Raw genomic sequence first — 19,051 nt, forward strand, 5'->3', positions numbered from 1 at the left:
ATTGAAACCATATCCAGTGCTATTTAATAGATTTGTCAAAGGATTAATGGCTAGACAAAACCATAAAGGCCTTAAAGAATCTCCTTGATAAATTCCCCGTTTAATTTGAATAGGCTCGGATTTTAATTTAGTATTGTTTATTGATAAATTTAAAGTAGTTCTCCAAAATGTCATAACATGAGATAAAAAGTTAATCAAATCTAAATTAATTTTATAAATTTTAAGAATTTTAATTAACCATGAATGTGGTACTGAATCATAGGCTTTTTTGTAGTCTATGAATGCGGTATAAATATTTCTATTATTTTTTCTAGCTTGTTCCATTATTACCGTATCTATTATGAGTTGTTCTTTACAACCAAAACACTCTTTAACACAACCTTTTTGTTCTTCATTAAGTATATTTAATTTTTGACAATGGTCGTAAATTATTACTTTAATGCAAGATGTCATAATTTTATAAATTGTAGGTAGACATGTGATTGGCCTATATTTTGATGGATTCTTAGTATCGGAATCTTTTGGTTTCAGATATGTTATACCATGGGCCAAAAACTCTGGAAATGTGTTAGGTTCCCTAATAAATCCGTTAAAGTGATCAAGTAAGCATTTATGAATACAAGTAAATTTTTTTAACCAAAAGTTATGAATTTGGTCACCTCCAGGGGATTTCCAATTATGTGAACTATTAATATTTTTAACTAAAATTTCCAGGCTAATTTGAATATGATGTCGATTATTACTATCTGGTATATCATTTTCTAAATGAGGAATCCATTCTGCCTGATTATTAAATTGAACTTCATTTGACCATGTGTTTGACCAGAATTCTTTAATTTCGTTTATATTTGGTGTACCATTATTAGTTTGAGTTTTATTATCTGTTAAATTTTTGTAAAACAACTTCTCATTATTTCTAAATAGTTTGTTTTCAAATTTCCGTTGTTTATTATTTTTATATCTTTTGAGTCGTTTAGAATAAATATTTAACTTCTGTAATAAAGTGTCTTTGATTTCTATTAATGTTTTATTATATTCATTATATTTTAAACAATGTATTCGGTTGTTATTTAAAATGGATTGAATACAATTATTTAGATGATTAGAATTTATACCCTTTAAATATTGAGTTATTCTACCTAAATCTCGTCTGATATTATTAATACGTTTATTTAGTCTTTGTTCCCATTTTGGTAATTCTTTCGTTTTTATATTATTTGTCTGGCCAATTTCTTTTGATCCATTTAATCTGATAATTGTTAAAGCTCCACTATATATAATACTGTGTAATTTTTTAAAACTTGTCGTGTTATTTACAAATTTAGGTAAAATGAATTGATTTAAAATTTCAATGATTGAAAAGAATTTTTTGGATCTTTGTTGTTTAGGTAATAGTGGTCTATTAAATGGTTCTATATGTTCAAATTCGTTCAGAGTTCTATTAAATTCATCTTCAATTTGTTCTTTAAAATTTTGATGGTAGTAAAAATTTTTATTAATAACATGTAGGTATATCATTATAACTCAGGTCTAAATTATGTATGTCTGTTTGTATGGTGTTTGGTGAATCGAGAATTGGACAGAAAGAGTCATTATGATTAGATAAACTTTGTAAACTTTGCGGTTCAACAGAATTTTGGAGTAAATTATTAGAAACTTCATTATTGTCAGAATAATTAATTGACAATTCTAACTTTACATCATTTTTGATCTTTTCTAAAATTGCCGAAGGGATATAGTTTTTCTTCATAATGGCTCTCCTCTGGTCAGCTAAATTTTGAATAGTAACAGGAAACTGGGGGTACTTACTTTGGAACGCTTTAAATAAATCAAGCCTGTAAGTACTCACAACATCCTGTAGTTTCGTGATCCGAAAATATTCCCGTATAATGAAAATATTCATTTCCATAGTCCATTTTTTGCGTTTTCTAACTTCTGTAGCACCATTGGATTGCAGTGAAGCACTTGCAACAACATTTGGCGCGTTTTTATTAGAGAGCGAATTTATTGACATTTAGACAGTTGTCAGGGCACTCTTATATAAAGTATTTTTATCTTCCTAAGGAATTTTGGCTTAAGTCATAAATAAACCGAACAAAGACCCTACTTAAACAAATTTATTGTGATATTGTACCTGTCAATCACTAGCCGGCCTCGGAGAAAAAAATTACCTGGGGTAGTACTCAAAATCATGACCAACTTCATTAAACTATGTTATGGCCATCCCAAATGTCGAAAAAACGTAAACCAAATGACAAGCCGATGATGGAGATGAAGTGGCGATATCTAGTGAAATTTAGAATAACCACACATTTAAAAAGTTAAGTATCAGGTTATGTTATATGCCATTTCATTGTCAAAAACTGTCAGTTTATACGTTTTCGTCGTGGAACCTGATCATTTCGTAGTAAAACGATGCAAGAATTACAGAAATCGAGGTTTTAAGACACTAACTTTCCTCTAAATACGTTTTTACACCCGCAAGTATGAAAAATCACAGCAAAACTGCTCCGAATGGGAATTTCGTCGTGGAACTTGATCATTTCGGAGTAAAACGATGCAAGAATTACAGAATTCGAGGTTTTAAGACGCTAACTTTCCTCTAAATACGTTTTTACACACGCAAGTATGAAAGATCACAGCAAAACCGCTCCGAATGGGAATTTCGTCGTGAAGCTTGATCATTTCGGAGTAAAACGATGCAAGAATTACAGAATTCGAGGTTCTAAGACGCTAACTAATTTTTCATGTTCCTGCCATAGTGTCATAAAAGTATAAACTGACAGTTTTTGACAATGAAATGTGATATAGTACCTTATCAAAATATTTGTCGGAGACCCTCTAGTGATTGACAGGCACAATATGACAATAAATTTCTTTAAGTAGGGTCTTTGTTCGGTTTATTTAGGGTTTAAGTCAGAATTCCTTAGGAAGTTACAAGCACTATAATTATTATTGTTTTCTTATAACTTTGTAAATAAAGTCCATTCACGCACGTTGGATTTTCCTAGTCAAGGTCAAATAATTCAATATTGTGGAGGTGTGATTTTTAGTTCAAAAATGCTTTAACTGTGTTTAGTGAATTTTTTTAATAAACAATTGTCAAAACGTTGTCTTGTTGGTATGAGCCAAACTGTGATTTTCATGATAATACGATTGGTCACATTGAGTGTCAACATATTTTTATGTAACTGAGCCTGCGCCCCAACGAGCGAGAGTTCATTAAATTTGTTTTGAAAATGAATTCACGGAAGAAAGGTACGGGAAGTGAAGTGAACATAACCTTAACCATGATTTGGTGTCAAATTGTTATACAGCTGGTCCATATGTCCAAATTTTAGGGTGGTACAGTATGGTTTTTTACTTCATTTTGACACTGACAATTGTTTATTAAAAAAATTTCACTATATGTCACCAATACGGGCTGATAAAGTAACCAAGTCATTCGTAGACTGTAGAGGTTATGTTATTCGCTGTCAGCAAAGAAACAGTCATTTTTCAAATATTGTTGTTAAACTTTTTAGAGGATAACAATAGGTAATAATACATCCATTTTGTTATTATTTGCATTAAAAATAGTGACAGTTGTTAATCGGTATGATAGGATTAGGAACATACAATAGGTACCTAACTCCTACCTACTGGGCCGCGTTGCAGAATCATTTTATTAGTAATAATAATATTAGTCTTGTAACTTGTAACTAGTAAAATTATGTTGCACAATCTTATCTTTAGTAATTTCAAGTTACAAGTTGTAAAATGAAAAATATTAGTGTATTTTACACTAATTTTACTATGTAGTAGCTGTTGCACAATCCCAGACACAAATCAATTAATATATTAGTTTTGTAGTTTTTAATGTCAAATTTTTACAAGCAAAACGTTGCTAATAAATATTGATATCCGAATTTACAAGTTGAAATAATTTTCTTCAAAATGTTAGATGACTTATTCTATGAATCAAGCAGTGAAGACGAAGCATTTCCAAATCGAATAAGGTAGCATAGGGGTAAAATTTTTCGCCCTCTAATTAATTTCTGTGGCGGTCGTGAAAAAGTAGGTAAGTCAAATAATTTCAAAAATGAGTTAACGATGTTTACACCTTAATAATAAATCATGGAATTAAATAATTCAGATTTTCACAGTTTAAAATTTACTTATATTGAAAGCAAGTACAGGTAGAAAGAAGTTTCTATTTAATTACAGAATTTTAGGAAGGGGAAGAGGCTGATAGAGTGGATAGAAGAAAATGGATGGGAAGTGCTAAACGGGAATAAACGAGGGGATGAGGAAGGGGAAGTGACATACGTAGGCAGCAGGGGGGAAACAGTCATAGACTACGCAATAGTAAATGAGGCAGCATGGGAGAGAGTGAATGAGTTCAAAGTGGGAGAAAGAGTGGACTCCGACCATCTCCCTCTAGAAATTACCATAGAGGGAACGAACCACGAAGAAAAGGAAAAGGGAGAAATGAGAGAGGAGGAGAAGAAGGTGATAGTAAAAGTGTGGAGTGAACAGGGAGTGAGAGAGTACAGGAGGAGACTGGAGGAAGCAACATTCAAGGAGCAGGAAATAGAGAAGATGGTGACAGAGCTAAAGGAAGTGATCGAGAAAGCGACGAAGAAAAAGGAGGTGATAGTAAGGGGAGCGAAAGGGGCAAGAAAGAAAAATGGATGGTGGGACAGAGAATGTGAGCAAGCAAAGAGGGAAGTGGTAAAGGCGCTGAGAGGATGGAGGAGGAACGAAATTGACAGAAGCAGATTCCTAGAAGCGAAAAGAAGATACAGAGAGAGATGTAGAGAGAAGAAGAAGCAGAAGAGGGAAAGGGAGGAGAAAGAGATAAAAGAAATAAGAACAGAGAGGGAGGTGTGGAAATACATAAACAGAGAGAGGAAGAAAAAGGAACCTGTGAGCGAGAAAATAACAATACAAGAATGGGAAGAGTACTTCATGAGACTGCTGGAAGGGAGGAAAGAAGAAGGAAAGGTGGGAACACAAAGGAAAGAGAAGCAGACGGTGATGGAGGAAACAGAAATCACAGCGGAGGAGGTGGGAAGACACATAAGATACTTGAAAAAGAGAAAGGCACCGGGATGGGACGGGGTGCAAAATGAAGCATGGATGTATGGGACTGAAAGAATGGTAGAGAGAATGGTGGAACTGATGAATGGGGTATGGAGAGGAGAGGGATTCCCGGAGGACTGGAGAGAAGGCGTAATCTGCCCAATTTTTAAAAAAGGCGAGAAAAATAGAGCGGAAAACTACCGAGGAATAACTCTCCTGAACACGGGGTATAAGTTGTATGCGTCTGTTTTGAGCGAAAGGATGAAGAGGGAAATCGAGGAAAAGGGAGTGTTGCCGGATAGTCAGGCAGGGTTCAGAAAGGGAAGGGGTACTGTGGACAATGTGTACATCCTGGACCATTTAGCAAGGAACGAATTGAGGAAGAAAGGGGGGAGGATGTACGCATTGTTCATAGACTTCAAGGCGGCGTTCGACAAGGTTGACAGAGTGAAAATGTTTGAATGTATGAGAGAAAGAGGAATAAGTGAATGGCTGGTGCGGAAGGTCGAGGAGATATATGCGAGAACGAGGAACAAGGTGAAGGTGGGAGAGAAAGAGGGCGAATGGTTTGAGACAACAAAGGGAGTGAGACAGGGCTGTCCGCTCAGTCCCCTGCTGTTCACGATATACGTAGCGGATGTGAACGAAATGTTGAAGAAAGCGCAGGCGGGGGGGGGGGGGGGGGGTTGTAGTGGGTAGGGAGAAAGTATGGAGCCTGGCGTTTGCGGACGACATAGTGATTGTGGCAAAGAGTGAGAGAGAGATGAAAGAAATGATGAGGAACCTGGAAAAGTATGTGAGAAAGAAAAAGCTGGAAGTGAATGTAGAGAAGACAAAAATGATGGTGTTCAGCAAGAGAAAGAGGAAGAATGAGGAGAGCGAGTGGAAGTGGGAAGAAAGCAAGATAGAAAGAGTGAACGAGTTTAAGTACCTGGGCTACACCTTCAACGAGAGGGCCACAGTCAGGGCGCAAGTGAGAGAGGTAGTGAGGAAGGCGAACAAGGTAGTTGGATGTGTGTGGGGAATAGGAGAGAGAATGTGGGGAGGCGAGTTCGGGAGGAGAATGATGATGTTCGAGAGCATGGTGGAGAGCGTGCTGATGTACGGAGCAGAGATATGGGGATGGAAGGAACGGGAGGAGGTGGAGAGGGTGCAAGAGAAATATTTGAGATGGGTGCTAGGAGTGGACAGAGAAACACCAGGGTACATAGTGAGGGAAGAGTGCAAGAGGAGCAAGCTGAGAGTAAAAGCGGGAAAGAGAGCGGCAAATTTCGAGGACAGAATGGGCGGAAGGGAAGAATGCAGGATACTGACTGAGTGCTATAGAGAAAAGAAAAAGAACGCGGATGAGAAGGAGAGAGAGAAGTACTGTAGGAGGAACGGGTATGCCAGAAAGGAAGTGGAAAGAATGAGAGCGGAAGGAAGATGGATGTGTGCGGAGCTGAGCGAGAGGGACAGAGATACGGACAAGCAGGAGAGAAGGGAGAGAATCAGAGAAGCGAGGTACAACAGGGAGTATGAAAGGTGCGTGACAGAGGAGGTTCCGGTGTATCTGGGGAGAGAGAGCACGAAAGAAAGGAAAATGATGGCGAGATTTAGATGTGGGAACGAAGAGAGAGAAAATAAGTACTGGATGGAGGAGGAGGAAAGAATGTGCAGGATGTGCCGTGAGGAGAGAGAGACGATCGAGCACATGTGGAGAGGATGCGGTGAAATGAGAGAAAGGGAGGAAAAGGAACGGGGAGAAATACTGAACGAAGACGGAAGAGAGATAGGATGGATGAAAGAGGTATGGAAGAGGAGGGAAAGGATAGAGAAGGAGAGGGGTGGGGAATAAAAGAAAATGTAGGTTAATTTAAAAAAGAAAAAAGAATGATTTTGGAATTGTAAGTTTATTTAGAACTGTAAAGTATAGGAATCCTTTAAAGCCCGTAGGGTAAAATAAAGTAAAGTAGTAGTAGTAGTACAGAATTTTAGGAATGATGTGGAATTTTGAATCGTTGCCCTGAAAAATTAACATTTTCGACTTACCTACTTTTTCACGACCGCCACAGATTTTTCATTTGAATTAAGAATAGAGTTTTTGGAGCGGTTTAGAATCCCCGCAGAAAAAATGAAATTGTTAGAACAAATAGATTACAGGATTCAACATAATAGTTGAAGAAGTTGGGCTATTAGCTATTACTGCTAAACAATAATTACGTACCTACATATAGCTCTTCACTGGTTTGGAGTGGTAGCCAATATCACACCATTTCTGATATGCATGGGGTCAAAAAATAACCGTACCTATGTCGTGTTATAAAAAAATGTTGTTAAAATGTAGTGAATAGAACTTTATTTAATGTGTTGGGTCATGGCATGGGCAGAAAATATTGAAGAGTAAATTAGAAATTTTCTTCACCATGGATGTGGGGTTGTAGATATTATTTTATTTATACATAATATAGTTTTATTTTAAAATATAAAAAAGTTCTTCCAAATCGGGTGATTGGGGAATTGTCCCGAGAACTGATGCAGCATTTTTTCTTTATTTTTTTTTTTTAATGCATAATAACAACTTGCGCTGGTCATACCGTTTATCCATATTTATAATTTTGGTTTGTGATTTATGGAAATAACAAATTAAATTACAAAAATTTAGCGTGACAGGCGCAACATTAGATTGTGACAAAATAAATCAAAGCCGACTACACTAGTAATTTCATTTTTTTTTCTAATAAAATTTAGCAGAATTTACAACTGTAACTAAAGTAATTGTACAACACAATCTATTGGTACTAATAACTAATAACTTGTAACTTGTATTTTGTAACTTGTAAATTCTTAAATATTGTGCAACGGGCCCCTGGTGTTGTATTTTTCTTCTTGTGTTGTTGATTAAGTGAAAAAACCCTTAATGACTACATTTACTTAACCTTCTGCGACTAACATCAAACATGATGAGTGATGAGGAACCAGAATAAGTTATAGAAAATGAACCCAATAGGAAATTGTGTGAAGTTTCTTTCATTTGAAGCGATGGAAGTAAGGAATGCATCTAAATGATGGAACAAATTTGGCAATAAAATTTCAGTTATTCAGAGACACTTATACGTTTTGATTGTGGTTGTGACGTTTCAAAAATGTATTGTTACAATTGCATACTACAAAAGAAAGGTGTATTTTAGTTTTTAATGATTTTTTTCTAATTTAAGTTTGGTAATTGTTCACTTTAACTACTTCTGGAATTTTCGCGTTTTTTCTGGCTAGACAGCCTCAGGGCGTCCTCCTAGATCGTGTCCCACCATTCAAACCTTGTGCAAATGCCTTTTTACTTTTACTTTTCGCCATGGTAAAATCACCCAGGAATAGAATTTTATTAAAAAGATCTGTGACTTAATTTCCCACGTCAAACTAACATTCAAAATTAAAGACGTCAAATCGCTCTCAATCGCTCTATCACGAATAAAACACGATAATATAGAAATTACTAGGAAAGGAGGCGCAGGCTTGCAACGTGACAACAATTTGGCAGGGAAAATCCAACGTGAATGGACTTTACAGGCTGTCTCAGCTAAGATTTTCGAGCCTAATATTTCGGCTATTTCCCAACGGATTTTTATGAAATTTAACATACAGATATTTTAAACGAAAAGATTCGATTTTGTTGTTAAAAATTTAATCTAAATTTTGAAGGTATTTGAGCAGTTACCTTTTGAAACAATTGATGAAACGTTGCCAAGCAACATTTTGTACACCCCTTAACTTCTGTCAAAAGTGGGCGCGCTTTATTAGAAACGTCAAATTATGTAAATTTATTGAAAATACTATAAAAATAGACTACAATGTAAGCTGCCCTTTACTGTTATTATGACGTTTATAAATTAAGTCGAAAAATTGACAGTTTGAAGTAAACGTCTCTCAAGTTTATAATAATAATTTAGTGATACAATGCCAGCCGTATCTGAATTTACTAAAGCCAAAATAGTAACCCTTCATCAGAGGGGTATGTCGTATGGGCAAATTTCGACGAATTTAGGGTTATCGAAGGGCACTATCCATGCCATTATGCGGAAGTGGTAACACACTGGGACCGTGGTTCGGCGTCCAGGTTCTGGAAGAAGGCGCGTTTTCCGTGGAACAGAACGCGGCACCCCTGAACTATCACCGAAATCTGTGCCTGTCCATGAGAAATAGATTGCTCTTGGTTGTACAACAAAATGGAGCAATGATCAAATATTGACTTTTTCAGTTTTATTTGTAAAGTTTTTTTTTATTTTAAACTTTTAATTTTAAGTTTAATGAATAAATGTTATAATTTGTTAGTATTGTGGATTGATCTCTACTTTGAATTTTTTGATATTTGCGTACCAAAATACAACCTGTTGGGTCGTTCTCTCGTTGTCTTGACGTAAATAGAACTAAATTTGGTTTCATCTATGATGAAGACATTCCTGATTTTGTGTTGATGCTAAAACCTCTAGAACTAGATAGGTACTATCGCGGCCATCCAAAAGTGAACTTTTTTTTTATAGTTTGATTTTTACTTTAAATCATAGGCGTCCTAAAATGTCAAAGTTTGACACAAGCGTTAAAAAAATTATTGAAACAATTTTTTTTAATGCCACATCTCACTCCGATGCAGACAGCTACGGCTATTGCAAAGCTAGAAGAAAATTGGTCGTTGGCTGCTGTGGGGAGAAAATTACATTGCAGTAAGACTTGCATCTTCAATATAAAGTGGGGTTGGCAAGAAAACAGGCTTGAGAGGCCAATGCGAATAGGTGTTGGAAAAGTTTCTTTACTAAAGTTTACTTTCACTTTAATAATGTATTAATTACTTCTCAGTCTCATTTTTATTAAAAAATATTTAATACAACTTTTTATTATTAAAATAGTAACGCCTGCTGCACGAACGCCAATGAATACAGCCGGATTTAATCTAACGAAAAATACGGAAATTTTCGCAAGCTATCGTTCACTTTTGGATGGCCGCGATTGTACAATGAGGGACATGGAATCCTGGGCAGTCTGTTATTGTCATTTCAAAAAGTGTCAATGTAAATGCACCTTTACCGTCATTATGATTGATATTTTCAAAAAAACTGTCAACTTGGTTATGAGTAACTAAGGTATGGTTTAGAAATTTTGACAACTGAATCACACATCTGCCCAGTTTTCCGTGTCCCCAATAGTACGTATCTACATTCTACCTACACCACTCGATAGCCTAGGGGCTGCAGCGACTTTCGCAATTTCGACAGCAAAGACGAAACGATTAAGATTCATCCACGTTCACCATTCGTGAGCCGACATAGGCACACCAAAATTTTTGTGTTAATCTATGATTGACTAATCTGTCACTGGTGACATGACAAGAAAGGCAAAAATAAAAAATGAGGTTACTTGACCATAAAGCCAGTTTTACATTTATATGTCAAAGGAATAATAAGTCGTTCAAAAATTTTTGGCCGCCATAGTACTATTGCGGGCAAAAAAAGTGGGACATCAACGTTATTGACTTGACTTTTAATGTGAAATAACCCTTATCTGATTCTAACCCTACTTTGAATTGATTGACGTTGTCATTAAGTATTGTAGGTTGTAGGGAATGATTGTAAGTAAGCACGTAGTGAATATTTATTTAATGCAAAGTCCCAATCAAAATCTACCTTTATCAAAAGAAAAGGGCATTTGGAAAAGAAAAATAGGAGTATAAAATAATTTTTTTTGTTCGACACTGTCAGAACTTGAAAATTTTCTCCGGTGTGAATGGATTTTGATAAATGTCACAACTTGTCAAAACGAAACGTCAAGCTAATTTTAAAGATTTTAAGTGATTTGGAGCCTTTAAGGGGCTCGTCGAACAAAAAAACGTTGTATTCAACTCGTTCGTGTGTAAATTGGGCCTTTTATTGGCACTCGTAGGCCTTTAAAACGCTCGTTTCATTCGCGTTTTAAAATGGCCCACTTGTGCCAAAAAAGGCCCAATTTACGCACGAACTCATTAAATAAACTACCATTTAAACTGTCAGCTAAAATAGTGTCAAAAAATGACAATAACGCTTGAACTACGGGGTGATCAAGAAAGACTTTTTAAGTTGATAACACTGGATCGTATTTTAAATCGTATAACAGGAGTAACTTCCGGTTGTTGGTGGCTTGTCGTTGTTAATGCTATACCTATATCAGATGTTTGTCAAATAAACCAACAAAACGTATCCGATTGCAGTGTAATAACCGAATTAAAACATTTTCTCAATTGTTTATTAAAAAAATTTCACTATGGGCCAGTTTACAGAAGCGAAATTAAATTAATCGTAATCAAATGCAAGATTAACTGAACACGTGATCAGATTGAACCAATCGAAATGTCGGATTCATAGGTTAATCGCGCATTAAAATTTAATTCGAATTAAATATTTAATTCTCTTTCTATAAACTGACCCTATATGTACTAAAATTTTGAACGACTTGTTATTCCTTTGACATATAAATGTAAAACTGGCTTTATGGTCAACTAACCTAATTTTTTATTTTTGCCTTTTTTGTCATGTCACCAGTGACAGATTAAGTCAATCATAGATTAACACAAAAATTTTGGTGTGCCTATGTCGGCTCACGAATGGTGAACGTGGATGAATCTTAATCGTTTCGTCTTTGCCGTCGAAATTGCGAAAGTTGCTGCAGCCCGTAGGCTATCGAGTGGTGTAGAATGTAGATACGTACCTATCTAGTTCTTAGAGGTTTAGCATCAACACAAAATCAGGAATGTCTTCATCATAGATGAAACCAAATTTAGTTCTATTTACGTCAAGACAGAAAGACCCAACAGGTTGTATTTTGGTACGCAAATATCAAAAAATTCAAAGTACAGATCAATCCATAGTACTAACAAATTATAACATGTATTTATTAAACATAAAATTAAAAGTTTAAAATAAAAAAACAATTACAATTAAAACTGAAGAAGTCAATATTTGATCATTGCCCCATTTTGTTGTACAACCAAGAGCAATCTATTCCTCATGGACAGGCACAGATTTCGATGGTAGTTCGGGGGTGCCGCCTTCTGTTCCACGGAAAACCCGCCTTCTTCCAGAACCTGGACGCCAAACCACGGTGCCAGTATGTTACCACTTCCGCATAATGGCATGGATAGTGCTCTTCGATAACCCTAAATTCGTCGAAATTTGCCCATACGACATACCCCTCTGATGAAGGGTTACTATTTTGGCTTTGGTAAATTCAGATACGGCTGGCATTGTATCACTAAATTATTATTATAAACTTGAGAGACGTTTACTTCAAACTGTCAATTTTTCGACTTAATTTATAAACGTCATAATAACAGTAAAGGGCAGCTTACATTGACATTTTTTGATATGCCAAAATTTGATCGTTCAAAATTTTTTGTCCGCCATAGTAGTACTTCTGAGGTCACGATACTTGAACTCGCTTCCTCTACACTGTCTTTTACAATCGCTTGCGTATACAGACCACCCTCTAGGGCCCTGCTGCAAGATGATATGATACTATTTCATAAACTATCCGAATTGTCAGCAACTGCTGCTAATTTATTCATTGCAGGCGACTTTAACCTACCAACGATAGACTGGTCCTCAACAGACTACTTAAATATTAAAAACTATGCTGATAATTCAGCTGCCTATCATTTTGTTGAAACCCTTATTAACTCAAGTTTATGGCAACTAGTTTCCGAACCTACGCCCTTTAGGCAAAATCAAAACCCATCAATGTTAGATTTAATCCTGGTAAATGATCCCGCATTAGTAAGTCAAGTCGATTATCTTTCACCTATCGGTAAATCTGACCATATAACCCTGCTGTCAACAATCCAACTATTAGTATCTGAAATTCCCAAAAAAGTAACTAAACTAGTAAAACGTGTTAATTACAATAAATTAAAAAACGATTTGGAATCAGTGCAATGGACCAGCGACTTCTTCTCAAGCGATGATCCAAACGAAATGTGGAATAAGTTTATTATATTCTTAAATACAGAGATTAAGAACAACACCCATACGAAATATACTACGTTTAACTCATCAAAGCCCTGGATTAACGATGATCTCCTACAATTAATCAAGCATAAAAGACGGTTATGGAACAAGTTTAAAAAATCACACGCGCAACAGGATTACGACATACACCGACACTTTTCCAATACCGTTTCGGCGAATCTACATAAGGCAAGGCAAGCATACGAAGAAAATCTTTCTACCGATCCCAAAAAAGTTTACAAATACATCAGACGGTCATTGAATACTAAGGTTTCAGTGCCGCAGTTACGCAACGATGATGGATCGCTATGTTTTGATGATAACAAAACAGCGAATATTTTTGCAAAATACTTTGCCGGGGTGTTTACAACTGACCCTCATGGGTATCAGGTGAATAGTCAGCCTGAAGTTATGCTTCCGCAAATCTCGAATGTCATAGAGAATGTACAATTTACTGAGGAAAAAATTAAAAACTGCATCTGTAGTTTAATATCAACATCATCGCCTGGACCAGACGGTATAACAACATTACTATTAAAAAATTGTGTCGATTATCTGTGCCAGCCGCTACGACTTATTATGCAGACATCTTTTGAAAACCACATACTTCCATCTGCCTGGAAAATTGCTTCAGTAACGCCCATTTTTAAAAAAGGAGACAAATTCTGTGCAGAAAATTATAGACCCATCAGTTTAACCTCAGTGGTTTGCAAAGTAATGGAAACTATTATCAGTGAAGATCTATCCAAATATGTAGTGGAACGGAACTGAACGATTAATCACTGTTGGGTGGTGATATTAGCCGTTCAAATGATATAGTCGTCTTTGTATAACTACTTAAAAACTTTATTGTATGACAAAATGTTGATGTACAAGTGTTAAGTACCAAGGATAGTGGTAGACTCTTGTTTTTACCGCTATATCTCGACTTAAATAAGGGTGGGTGATTTCACCCCTCTTACAAGAGAAAGTAGGCAGGACTACCTGCTACAGTACCTGTTTCTAACAATAACGTTCAAAACTATATTATTTTGTACAGGAACATTCTTCCTAGTCAGCAACATGGTTTCATAAGAGGTCGTTCGGTCCTTACAAATTTACTTTCATGTGTTAATTCTTGGACTAAATCTATAGACGAAGGTGTTCCTGTTGATGTGGTGTATTTAGACTTCGCCAAAGCTTTTGATCGTGTCTCACATAAAAAACTTTTATATAAACTAGATCAAATTGGTGTCAAGGGAAATATCAAGTTATGGATAGCTGATTTTCTGAAGGATAGAAAATTCTTTGTGCGTGTTGGGAACGAGTTCTCTCAATCTCTTCCTGTAACTAGGGGTGTTCCGCAGGGCTCGGTGCTTGGACCACTTCTTTTTAACATTTACGTTTACGACCTGCCAAGTGTGGTTTGTTCACCGAATGCTTCTTTTGCGGACGATTTTAAGCTCTTTAATAATCCAATAACCTATCGACACGTTTTGCAGCAGGACCTTGAAAAAATATACAAGTACAGTGTAGACTGGTCTCTTCCTCTAAATTTGAACAAGTGCGTAGTTTTATACCTAGGAAAAAATAACCCTCACGTGTCATATATTATAGGTAATATTGATCTTTCGCACGTTGAATCACATGTCGACCTTGGTATAACGATCACAAAAAATCTGACCTGGTCAGCACATATTTCAAGAGTGTGCAAAAAGTGTAATACCACTTTATTTCTTCTAAGAAAGACATTTAAGGGCATTAGCTTCGAAACCTCGATCACCTTGTACAAAACACTTGTCCGACCCATTTTGGAGTATTGCGGTCCCGTTTGGTCATGTGACCTAATAAGAGACCGAAATATGCTAGAGTCGGTTCAAAGGAGTGCTACACGTCTTTCCTATGGTGCTGTGAGACCCTCATACGAAGAGAGACTTGAACACTCTGGACTGAGCACGTTTGAGGATAGACGACTCAGGGGCGACCTAATTGTCACGTTTCGTGCAATTAGAGGATTCTTCAATTTTGATTTGTCTCCGATTTTTACTTTAAATCGAGATGAAAGGTTGAGAGGACATAATTGGAGGTTGAAAAAAGACTTTTAAAACGAAAATTCGCGAAAACTTCTTACCTAACAGAGTCTTTGATCACTGGAATGGACTATCAACTGAAATAGTAAATGCGACAACAGTAAACTTTTTTAAAAATAAACTAGATGTACTCCCCAGATAGGTAGACCTACGCCACTGAAAGTTTACCTATCGAACACTTATAAAACAATTTTCCTAGCTGTCACACTGTCTCCCGTTACTAGGCATAATAGGTTTTATAAACCTCTGCCTTTATTTTCTTTCATTTTGAATCACCCAATATTAAAAAATTAAAATTTAAAAAAAAAATATTATTATTATTATAAAAAAAAAATTTTTTTTATAATATTTTTTTTTTTAATTTTAATTTTTTAATATTGGGTGATTCAAAATGATTGTGGCCAAGTATGGCAACTATGTACAAAAATTTATGTGGCAACTGTGTGGGTAGCGTAGAGTTGATATTTCTTTGACAGTTCATAGTCGCGCAATTTTGAAAACTGTCAAATCAATGTGTAATAATATCAAAAAAATCAAATGCACGCTTATGAAATATCATAAAAATGACAACTCTATCTCATTCACACAGTTGCCACATAAATTTTCGTACATAGTTGCCATACTTGGCCACAATCATTTTGAATCACCCAATATATACCATTCACGATGTGTTGGCATAAGGAGAGGCTATGATTTCATTTTCATGGTGTTGAGATAAACAACAAAAATACTGTCAGAAGTTTTGTGAAATTTGTTGCAAAAAGAAAGAAAAGAAAGAATGGCTTTAATGCCCGATGAAGACTTTGAAGGCGATTTTCTTGAAAAGCAGGAAAATAACCACGGAATTACCAACGCTGCAAGGGCGGCTCTCTATTGATTCCGTATTGATTCGATCCCAGGAGCGATATGAAAATGACTTGCGAAACGGATCAAAATGCATTATTAACGTATGTAATTGCAACAATTGATAGTTAAATTTATTTGTGTTTGTAATAAACTTTAAAAAAAAATCATTTAATTAGTTTTGATTATTTATTTTTTGATGAACCTTGTCAAGTCTTTATTTCCACCTTCTAAGTAAATGACACTTTATAGGTATTTGTGGTAACTAAGTAAATGGGTAATTACAGGCAGAGCCCTGTAATATTTAACAGGCACGTAGAAGAGACCTGTAATAGTTATTACAAGTCTCATCAAAAAATAAATAATCAAAACTATGTTTATTACAAACACAAACAAATTTAACTATCAATTGTTGCAATTACATACGTTAATAATGCATTTTGATCCGTTTCGGAAGTATTTTCATATCACTCCTGGGATCGAATCAGTAGAGAGCCGCACTTGCAGCGTTGGTAATTCCGTGATTATTTTCTTGCATTTCAAGAAAATCGCCTTCAAAGTCTTCATCGGGCATTAAAGCCATTCTTTCTTTTCTTTCTTTTTGCAACAAATTTCACAAAACTTCTGACAGTATTTTTGTTGTTTATCTCAACACCATGACGACGTAGGTATAATTGCCCCACCGCCTTTCATTACAAAATTTTTATAAACATAAATAACAATTAAAAAACGAAATTTAAAGGCTGAAGGTGGAAATAAAAGTTTGTATGCAACTCGCTTAGCAATTAATCTTTACTGGGCTTACTGGCTTATATAACAAGTGCCAGCGCGCCCGTAAAGATTAATTTACTAAGCTTGTCACATAAATAACTATTACAGGTCTCTTCTACGTGCCTGTTAAATATTACAGGGCTCTGCCTGTAATTACCCATTTACTTAGTTACCACAAATACCTATAAAGTGTCATTTACTTAGAAGGTGGAAATAAAATTTATTTACACTTTACATATTCGTACTTTCAACTCTAACTGAGAATATCTACTAACTAATGAAAGGTAAACTAGACTAGAAAAATTATTTCATAATAAATGTTTTGTGTGCCTTCCGTTGGCATTTAAGCACATTTGAGTACGCCGGTACCAATTTTCATAAACAGAATTCAGCATTTCTGGGTTTTTAGGAATCTGGTTTGCGGCGACTGTTACGCGTTTCTGGCGTTGGCCTTTTTAATTTATTTCAACTTCGTATACCAAATCTTTCGTGTGGCCCCAAAAATTAAAATCCAGAGTGGTTAAATGTAGGATCGGTGACGCTATCGTATTGGAATCAGTCAGAACCAACCTCACATAAATGCAGATGTAGCTCCACAAAAGTACAACGGGACGGAAGGACTCCTTCAGGAAAACGCTCGCCGTATGGTCGCCTTGCCGGTCTTGAATTACCACGTGTTTCGCCATAGAGTAAATGCAAATCGGCGTATTCTTGTTTTGTGAATTTCATAACTTTTTGAAAGTTTCGCAAATTTAAAATTAAACTTGACAAATGTCATAGGTATTACAGGTACCGTTGTTAAACAAATTGCAGCCAAGTAACCAAAATTACCTTTTTAAAGTCGATTAACTCATTAGCGTACAGCAAATTTTGACCAAATTTTCAATTATTTTTATCTCGAAAACGAAAAAACTTTTATTAGAAAAATAGTATATTATGTTATGATGAGCAAAAATGAAGTTTTATGTGCTGCAGCTGGTAGATTGGCTGCCGAACGCAGTGAAACCATTTTTGCGCCGAATAACATATGTATACTATTTTTTCTTCAAACCTTCATAACAAATTATTTAAGACATGTTAAGAAACCAGGTAGGAATTTCACGGACGCTCCTCAGCGGAGGTAATAACTTCACGGACGCTGGTCAGCTCGTTAGAGTGACACTTCAGCATTATCAATGTAGCAGTGCAATGTCATATTTTGCGGACGATTGAATAAAAAATTGTATTTCTTCTGGCAGGTTATATCGGGACCACCCTGTATAATATTTTTAATTGACATTTATTTACTTCTTATGTTATAATAACAATAACATTTCAATATACAGGGTGTATTATATTTTTGAACTCAGAAAAACATAATGAATCTAACTGTACCAAAAAAATTAGATGTTGCCATTTAAAAAAATTATGTTGACCCTTGACCCTTGCAAGGTAGGTTTGCTAAGGGCAATATTTTATATCCAGTTTATAGTACTTTTAGAACCCTTTAATTTGATGTACCGCTCGTTGAAATTGCATTTCAAATAAGAAAGATATAAGCTGGGGCGTTTTTTTGTGATCACTCTGTACCGGGTGAGATGAGTTTTATCGTCAGCACGATTAACCCTATTAAAAAAATAGTAAAAATTAAGAAATTTTAGGGTTACATTCCCTTGATATAAGACTTCAAATGTGTGTAATCAATACTTCACTTATCACTTAATTCAGAGCCATAAAATTAAAAAAATCGATTTTGAGCAAAAAAAAAATTTTTTTCGTACACGCTCATAATTCACAATTAATTCAAAGAACACATTTACGAAATTCGCATCTAAAGAAAATTATTCGTTTTTGAATTATTCCAATTTTAACATTAAGAGCGAAAAATGATCAAGATTTACAACTGCAGTGTCATAAATAAATATCTCATTGTTGGGAACATCTGTTGACCACTTTTCTAGTAATTCTTAAGTCCCTAAAGGGTATCATAAATAACCTACGTCAACTTCTTTTGTGGAACTGACCGCCCAATTTAATAATAAATCATAGCTACATTTTAGGCTTTAATATCAAATTCCATTTATTTCAAAAATCGGTGATGTTTTCATGATTTCAATGACACCAAATTTTTCGTGAATTTTTGAAAGGCCTCTCAGTGAAAAATTATGTAAATTAATGTATCAGTTATTGAATTAAAACAAAATCTTTACCAGTTTTATTAAAAATTTTGAAATTTTTACAGACTGTTCTAGAGTGATACACAATCATTCCTGAATTTTTTGAAAATTTTAAATTGATTAGAAGTGGATGTTTTCCCAC

The 19,051-nt window shown here is 35.3% G+C and overlaps 2 protein-coding genes across 4 annotated transcripts in view; one reads left to right on the forward strand and one right to left on the reverse strand.

Annotated features, from left to right (window-relative positions):
* The window catches only part of d4, a 284,602-nt gene extending 280,786 nt beyond the window's left edge, over positions 1–3,816 (reverse strand). For all 3 annotated transcript variants that reach the window (XM_069036363.1, XM_069036364.1, XM_069036362.1), the window contains exon 1: positions 3,813–3,816. The gene's annotated coding sequence lies outside the window, so the exon portion shown is untranslated. The remainder of the gene's footprint in view (positions 1–3,812) is intronic.
* A 2,011-nt stretch (positions 3,817–5,827) lies between these two features.
* On the forward strand, positions 5,828–6,901 carry LOC138141574 (uncharacterized). The gene has a single exon (XM_069062314.1). It carries the CDS (start codon positions 5,828–5,830, stop codon positions 6,899–6,901), a length of 1,074 nt encoding a protein of 357 aa, XP_068918415.1.
* Positions 6,902–19,051: the final 12,150 nt, after the last annotated feature.

Source organism: Tenebrio molitor, chromosome 1 (assembly GCF_963966145.1).
Source record: "Tenebrio molitor chromosome 1, icTenMoli1.1, whole genome shotgun sequence".
NCBI classification, from domain to species: domain Eukaryota; kingdom Metazoa; phylum Arthropoda; class Insecta; order Coleoptera; family Tenebrionidae; genus Tenebrio; species Tenebrio molitor.